We start from the raw sequence: 8,853 nt of genomic DNA, 5'->3' as shown, positions 1-8,853 counted from the left end.
CCGGCAGCTGATCACTGAGGGTCCAGTCTCCTCTGGGCAGTTACCGGGGGGCAGCTGATCACTGAGGGTCCAGTCTCCTCTGAGCAGTTACCGGGGGGGGGGGGGGCAGCTGATCACTGAGGGTCCGGTCTCCTCTGAGCAGTTACCGGGGGGCAGCTGATCACTGAGGGTCCAGTCTCCTCTGGGCAGTTACCGGGGGGAAGCTGATCACTGAGGGTCCGGTCTCCTCTGAGTAGTTACCGGCCGGCAGCTGATCACTGAGGGTCCAGTCTCCTCTGGGCAGTTACCGGGGGGCAGCTGATCACTGAGGGTCCAGTCTCCTCTGAGCAGTTACCGGGGGGGGGGGGGGGGCAGCTGATCACTGAGGGTCCGGTCTCCTCTGAGCAGTTACCGGGGGGCAGCTGATCACTGAGGGTCTGGTCTCCTCTGAGCAGTTACCGGGGGGCAGCTGATCACTGAGGGTCTGGTCTCCTCTGAGCAGTTACCGGGGGGCAGCTGATCACTGAGGGTCCGGTCTCCTCTGAGCAGTTACCGGGGGGCAGCTGATCACTGAGGGTCTGGTCTCCTCTGAGCAGTTACCGGGGGGCAGCTGATCACTGAGGGTCCGGTCTCCTCTGAGCAGTTACCGGGGGGCAGCTGATCACTGAGGGTCCGGTCTCCTCTGGGCTGACTCCATTTTATTTCTACATTTGCTGTCTTTACTGATTGACAAGTGGAATGGTAACACCGGTCATGCATTTTTAGGAGGAATAACAGAGGAACAGCAACATTTTAGAATTTTAAGTGAAATAAAACCCGATTCCCCATGGCCACTGTAAATATTTGCTACAACAGGAAAGCTAATATCTACTCTTTAAAAACAGCATCATTAATTATGTACTATGACCTGCAGAAAAAGGGGTCAGATGTGCGTCCCACACCCACAAATCCACCACATTCCCGTCCTCTATGCCCATTCGTATGAGCTCTGGCTGAATGTGGGGGAGACCAGGACCTTGTGTCCTCATAATGTGGCCATCTGACAGCCCTGCCCTAGGTTGGGGTCTCGGCCTACGCTCCCTGCTGATGTCCTCTTTTTGGTATGTCTACTGCAGTTTAGGGAGGATTGTAAGGCGCTAATGAGAGGGCGTCTCATGGGCCCTGTTGTCTAAACAAGCACGTAGTCTCATGTAAAAGCAGAGGACGTTTTCACACAGACTTGTCGGTGGGAAACGAAACTAAAACCTTGAATAGGACAATCCCAAGCTATGATATAAACAAGAGGGGTAATCGCCTCGCCTGTGAACTCGGGAGAAATCAAACCCACCCAGATTCAGCTGCTACAAAAAATACTAAACCTCCTCTGCTACCCTTTAATTGATGCTCCCAGGGAAATCCGGGCATCGATATTGTCCCTACTCAGCAGCTGAATCTTTGCACTTCCTTGAAATGTAATGATGATGATCTTGCATTGTGAGCGGTGAGGTGCGGTATACGGTATATCGCTACATGGTGCCAAACACTATGCAGACGGTCTATACACCCCATACACAAGTCATCTGCATGTAGCGGCTTGTGAGTTTTAGGGGTTCTCGTTTCTGGAGTTGTATATGGACCTCGTGCTGGGACAGACCTTAGGTCTCCTCACCCGAACTATCAACCACATATGAGACTGTTATTTTGGGTCAGTCCTACCATTAAGGTTGTTATGCAGATGGAAAAACAAGGCTGTCTGAATACAGCCTTAAGTATGCGGGATCCAAAATACTAATGTGAAAATGGCAAAAGTAGCAACATTTTTGCACAACTTTGGGTTGTGCAAAAATGTTGCACTATTTGAAGGGGTTTTAAGCCAGAATTCATAATGAATCGGGGCCTTCGTGTCAATTCCAGTAAAATTTCCCTACTCCTACCTTTATTCAAGAGTTATGACCCTTTTTAGTTATTACTTAAAGGAATTATTTCCTATCTGGCAAATAAGTGACAATTGTAAGACCATGTGAAGGTGGTGTCCCCATCCCCTCTTACATAGAGCAGATAGTTGCACATGCCCCCTGCCCCTCTATAGGAAGCCTATAGTGAAATGGTCATTTACAGTCATGGACGAAAGTGTTGGCACCCTTGAAATTATTCCAGAAAATGAAGTATTTCTCCCTGAAAATTATTGCAATTACACAGGTCTTGTTATACAAAAAAAAACAGGGGAAAAAAAGGCACATTGGACATAATTTCACACGAAACTCCAAAAATTGTTGGCACCCTTTGGAATTAATAACTGCAATCAGTCGCTTCCTATAACCGTCCACAAGCTTTTTACTCCTCTCACCTGGAATTTTGGACTCTCCTTTATAAACTGCTCCAGGTCTCATAAGGCGTCTTCTCTTCTCCCAATTTTCAGATCTCTCCACAGGTGTCAATAGGATTTAGATCCGGACTCATTGCTGCCACTTCAGGACTCTCCAGTGCTTAGTTTCCATCTGTTTCTGGGGGCTTGTTGAAGTGTTTGGGGTCATTGTCCTGCTGGAAGACCTATGACCTAGGACACACACCCAGCTTTCTGACATTGGTCTCTATATTGCCACCCAAAATCCTTTAGTAATCTTCAGATTTCATGAGGTCTTGTACATAGTCAAGGCCCCAGTGCTAGAGGCAGCAAAACAACCCCAAAATATCTCTGACCTCCACCATACAAGACTGTAGGTCTTGTACTCTTTTCTTTGCAGGCCTTATTCCAATTTCGGTAAACAGTAGAATGATGTGCTTTTCCAAAAAGCTGTATGTTGATCTCATCTGTCCACTAGACTCTTTCTCTGAAGGATTTTGGTTACTCTTGTATATTTTGGCTTTATGTCTCTGTGTCAGCAGTGGTGTCCTCCTGGGTCTCCTCCGTAGCATTCCATTTCATTCAGATGTGGCCTGACAGTTTGCGCTGACAATAATGCCCCCTGAGTCTGCAGGAAAGCTTGAATTTCATTGGAACTTGATTGGGGCGGCTTATCCAATATCCTGCATTGTGACCTTTCATTAGTTTTCTTGGCTGTCCACTTCCAGGAAGATTAGCTACAATGTCATGAGTTGGAAACTTCTTGATTATGTTGGACAAAGGGACATCAAGATCTCTGGAGATGAACTTGTAATTGTTGATATTTTTTAACTATTTTGGTTCTCATGTCCTCAGACAGTTCTCTTCTCCTCTTTCTGTTCTCCATGCTTAGTCTGGCACACACAGACACACAATGCAATGATTGAGTCAATTTAGGGGCGGCACGGTGGCTCAGTGATTAGCACTGCAGTCTTGTGGTGGCTCAGTGGTTAGCACTGCAGTCTTGCAGTGCTGGGGTCCTGGGTTCAAGTCCCACCAAGGACACCATCTGCAAGGAGTTTGTATGTTCTCCCCGTTTTTGCGTGGGTTTCCTCCGGGTACTCCGGTTTCCTCCCACACTCCAGAGACATACAGATAGGGAATCTAGATTGTGAGACCCAATGGGGACAGTGTTGCCAATGTATGTAAAGCGCTGTGGAACGAATAGCGCTATATAAATGAATAAAATTATTATAATTATTATTAACTTCTCCCCTTTTGATCTGGTTTCAGGTGTGATTTTCATATTGCCCATACCTTTTACTTACCACACATGAGTTTTCAGGAGCATCACATGCTTGAAACAAAGTTGTTTACCCACAATTTTGGAAAGCTGCCAACAAGTGTGCAACCATTTTTCGGGGTTTTGTGTGGCAATGTAGTTCCCAGTGTCCAATTTGCCTTTTTTTGTATGTGTGTATGTGTTGTTCCAATACACACAAAGGAAATAAAAACGTGTATAACACAACGTGTTATTGCTACAACTTTCTGGGAGAAATACCTCATTTTCTGGACCAATTTCAAGGGTGCCAACACTTTTAGCCATGATTGTATATAAACCGAAATACCCCTTTGTACACATTCATAATAATTTTTTTTTTTAATTTTTATTTAAGGTGCAGAGAAAATACATGAATTCATACACATTCAGGGACTGGTGTTTGTTACGGATCATATTGACTTTCCAGGTCCTAATATGTCGTGTCACATTCTTGTGTTTGTCAGACCCTAACGGATGACGGGTTGTGTACTTACGTTGCTTGGTTCACACAGGATTCTCCTTTCAAGGTACATGACCCAGAGCTGCTTTGTTTTATGGTGTAAGATTGTATATACAGTAACTTGGTATAAGGCTACGTTCACACACTGTAGTGACAATGCATTTTTCTCTTTATTTTTTTTTTTTTTGTGATAGTGGCAATGTGAACAGTCTAATCCTCTAAACATCATGATTAATTAAGACTAAGTTAACCTCAAAAAGATTCTTCCTTTCATGTCATACGGACATATAAAAAGCAAAACATCAGCAGGTGTCTGGAGCCGAGACCCAAAAAGATGTGCCTCTGACATGATAAAAGCTGGCGTTCCCCTTTAAGTATTGATAAATAAAACCTGAACCTTTAATGAGCACCGTACACCTTCCATTGGGTACAATCAGCCCCTACTCATTTTATACTAATATAGTAAATAAATAAAAACTGAAATATTTATCAGCAAATTCTCTCCCATTCTAAAACTAAAAACAAACTAAGTTTTGTTTTTTTTTTTGTTTAAAATCATCATTATTTTTGTGCCAAAAAACATGTCCATGGATTGATCAGACGACACATATATGGGAAATTCATTTACAATTTTTTTTTTTTTTTTTTTTATCCCTTTTTTTTTTGTTGCAAAAGTATGATCTGGGCATAGAGGTGAGCGCTCGCTGTACTGGACTTATAGAAAACGGTTGTTCACGGTCGCACAAGTTGTAATAGTAACACTGAAGATTTTGAGAAAAAGCTTAAAACCCAACGTGGGTCAATAAAACGGGGTCCGCACAACTTCAGATTAAAAATCAGTGTTACAAAAACAGTAGTCAAAAAAAGGAGGGCGGCCGTAGTCCAAGGTCTGTACATGGCTCCCAACGAGCACAAGATTAGTCAGCGACTAATGTATTAAATATAGCCATTTAAAAAACCAAACCAGGAAAGTCTTTTTGTGTGCAAGACTCCCCCCAGCTCCACGGAGAACGTCTGCGCCTCTTCACGTCTGAATAGAGGAAAGTGCAAGTGTCCTTGTCCACAGAGACTTGTGGCTTGCAGTGTTTGCGGCTGAGTTCTCCCTTCATTTGGCACTTTTTTTTTATATTTTTTTTTTTATTGTCATGAAACTGACTGGCAAATTCATTCAAAAGACATGAGATTTGTGGGGACCTGCGGGAGGAAACAAGCAGAGACGTTACGTTCTCCTATAGACAGATAACCCATACATATAATAGCAGCATGCCATAAGAAGAACGCACATATACATATAAATCACTGAATTTTATCTGTACATTCACTGTCTACTTACAAAATGAATTAAACTTTCTAAATGGTCCCAATTAAAATGTCCCTACCATTTCACTGTTGTAGAAGCTGTTTGACCACTTCACATAGATGGCTGTGCTGCTGCTTCTGACACCGCTGACAGCACACTGCCCCCCATCCCCTTCTCTCAGTGGAATATGGGGGGTTGTGCATAATTTTGTATACGTTCATATTTTAGGCGTGGTGCTCTGTCCATTCTGTGTATTCCTTGTGTGTACATTGTCCTGTTTGCAGGTTAATCACCCCCTGCCAGGATTTTGTCCCTAAAATTTGGTGGAGGGGGTCTGGAATCCACCTAAACTCTCTGCTTACTTGGGGGATTATTCATTCTGGCTGAGAAAGACAAGAGAAGAGTAAGATTGATCCTCTGAGGGAGAAGCTGACACCCCACAGAGACTGTGAGAAACCCCAATTTCCCGGGAAAAGGACTGCTGGAGGATTAAGTGTAACCTCCTGGGACATTTATCCCATTACTGGACTACTGGTGGATTATTTTATGGATCTTCTGATTTGCTTGGAATAAAGGATCTTTGCATTGTTCACCCATCTCTCGCTCTGTTGATTGTGTGATATTAGAGAAGGACCCAGTGACAGGCGCCCTTCACACGCCAGTGATTCTGGTACGTATGTGCTAGTTTTTAGTTAAAAAAATAAAACTCACACCACTAATCAAAGCTAATTAAGAATTCACTTTCCAAGCTCAGTGTTTGTTTATTTACATGTCCTTTTACCATGCATCGCTCTGCCCTGTTTTGTGCATATATTTGTGTTTCTTCAGATATTTTTTTATACCATGCCTGAGGAAGAGACCTGAGATGTCTGAAAAGCTGCTTTATAACATCATATTTTATTTTTATTTTAGTTAGCCATTAAAAGGTATCACAACTACAAAATTTTTATTTTGTTTCTCTCACTGAGAGTAATCAATTATGCTAGTTTTTATATGTACCAGAATCGCGGACATTCGCAGACCCATTAAAATCAATGGGTCTGTGCACACATCAGTGATTTCTCACTGACGTGTTTCCATGCGGCACACACGTGTGTCCTTATGCTCCGCACGGAGACAAGTCTGTTTTTTCTGACATCACTGATGTCCCTTGGACCACACTATGGTGTGATCCATGAAACACGTTCCAGGAAAACACATGCATTTAAAATAAAAAGCTTTTAAAACTCACCCGTCTTCAGCGATGCTGTCTTCAGCCGCTGCTGTCCCCTGCTTCCAGGCCGGATAATTATGCTCATACATATGCACTGCACAGCCGACCCGGAAGCAGCTGCAGAGGGGAGACAGCGGTGGCCGGACACAGCATCACGGGCGTTATCAGGATCATGGACAGGTGCCTGATCTCCATGCATTATCACAGATGGCACACAGAGAACACTCATGTGCTAGAATCAGGGCACAGTAACAGTAAGGGCCATACGCACCTTTTACACGTCCGTGCAAAACGTGTGTGTTTTTCACGTACGTGTGAAAAAAGCCTTAGAGAGAGGCTGTACAAGAAGCATCAGATTGGAGAAGCTGAAATACATCAGGGTCTTAAGGGAGGGCAGACCACACAGGATGTGATAGGAAGGAAATCATCCCCCTCCTGTACACAGCTCGTACAGCAGATGCCTTAATCAACGCATAGCTGTGACAGTGATCGGCCCATCATAGAGTTATGTAAGGAGATTGCAGATACAGAGCACAGTAACATCCTATTTTGTATCTTTAACCTTTTCAATTGCCAAAAAAAAAAAAATATAATATATATAAAGAACCTGTTCCCGAGACGAGACCTTCTGTTTGCGGTTGAAAATGATGCAATGTGACAATCAACTGGTTCCTTGTGACAAGTCTTATGGGAAACCAAATGTTTGTTCACAGAACAGCACTTCTCTTTTGGATTTATAAACCACATGAGCCACTTCTTGTCCTGCAGTGCATCTCCTGCACGGGTCTCCCGTGGCCTTCCCTGTCCCCCGGGCAATGTGGCCGGCAGTCACCTGCGGCTGTCCTGAAGCTCTGAGGCGGAGTTCACAAGTCCCGTATTCATGCATTTGAAATGGATCCAGCAAATAAAAAAACAAACAAACAATGATTTTGAATCTGTGGTAAGATGAGTCCATTCACGTGGATTTCAATCATTGTGAAAGTGGATTTGCAGAAATAAAAACATTGTCTTCAACCTCTCAAACCCCTCAACTTCCTCGCCGGTCTTGATGAGGGGGTGCTTCCTCGCCGGTCTTGATGAGGGGGTTCTTCCTCGCCGGTCTTGATGAGGGGGTGCTTCCTCGCCGGTCTTGATGAGGGGGTGCTTCCTCGCCGGTCTTGATGAGGGGGTGCTTCCTCGCCGGCCTTGATGAGGGGGTGCTTCCTCGCCGGTCTTGATGAGGGGGTGCTTCCTCGCCGGTCTTGATGAGGGGGTGCTTCCTCGCCGGTCTTGATGAGGGGGTGCTTCCTCGCCGGTCTTGATGAGGGGGTGCTTCCTCGCCGGTCTTGATGAGGGGGTGCTTCCTCGCCGGTCTTGATGAGGGGATGCTTCCTCGCCGGTCTTGATGAGGGGGTGCTTCCTCGCCGGTCTTGATGAGTATGTGCTTCCTCGCCGGTCTTGATGAGTATGTGCTTCCTCGCCGGTCTTGATGAGGGGGTGCTTCCTCGCCGGTCTTGATGAGGGGGTGCTTCCTGGCCGGTCTTGATGAGGGGGTGCTTCCTCGCCGGTCTTGATGAGGGGGTGCTTCCTGGCCGGTCTTGATGAGGGGGTGCTTCCTCGCCGGTCTTGATGAGGGGGTGCTTCCTCGCCGGTCTTGATGAGGGGGTGCTTCCTCGCCGGTCTTGATGAGGGGGTGCTTCCTCGCCGGTCTTGATGAGTATGTGCTTCCTCGCCGGTCTTGATGAGGGGGTGCTCCTGATTCATTAGGATGCGCACATCTATACCTATTATTAAATTTGGGGCATATGACGAGTGGCGTGTGCCTTGATGTCTTGAGTAAGATCTCTGGCATAAAGAAAGCCACGGCTCGTCATAAATCAGCTCTGTCTGAATTGCCATGAAATTAGAAAGTCGCAAAAATTTAGAGACATTTCAAAGCGATTTACGCCAGAATTCCGGAGAAATTGCTTTGATGGCCATTTTTTTTTTATCCATTAAAGTAAATGTGAACTGGATCCAGCAAAAAAAAAAAAATAGGATCGGTCTCAAATGCGTGATTGCTGCAAATGTGGATCCAAAAACGTTTATTGGTTATTTATCGGATCCAGTGTCTTACACCTATGAACACCTTTAGAACGTTGTCTGAACGCCTCTATGGAAGCGGAGGGAGCATTTCTCCTTGTGGAGCGCCGCAGGCCAGCGTAAGAGGACTTATAGGCCAGGCAGTGCTCCTCTGAGAATTATAATGTGCAAATATCCTCTTCAGAGAGAAAGCGGATGGGAACTCTAGTGCCACCTA

At 45.2% G+C, this 8,853-nt stretch overlaps 1 protein-coding gene across 8 annotated transcripts in view; it reads right to left on the bottom strand.

Moving 5' to 3' along the window:
* Positions 1-3,858: 3,858 nt before the first annotated feature.
* Positions 3,859-8,853, bottom strand: part of RALGPS1 (Ral GEF with PH domain and SH3 binding motif 1) — a 531,171-nt gene continuing 526,176 nt past the window's right edge. For all 8 annotated transcript variants that reach the window (XM_075324643.1, XM_075324647.1, XM_075324648.1 and 5 more), the window contains one exon: positions 3,859-5,256. In XM_075324643.1, the coding sequence (XP_075180758.1) occupies positions 5,227-5,256 (30 nt within the window). In that variant the 3' untranslated portion in view covers positions 3,859-5,226. The remainder of the gene's footprint in view (positions 5,257-8,853) is intronic.

Source organism: Anomaloglossus baeobatrachus, chromosome 9 (genome assembly GCF_048569485.1).
Source record: "Anomaloglossus baeobatrachus isolate aAnoBae1 chromosome 9, aAnoBae1.hap1, whole genome shotgun sequence".
Lineage (NCBI taxonomy): Eukaryota > Metazoa > Chordata > Amphibia > Anura > Aromobatidae > Anomaloglossus > Anomaloglossus baeobatrachus.
The sequence above is the reverse complement of the archived record's forward strand: the minus strand, read 5'-3'. Positions and strand labels throughout refer to the sequence as shown.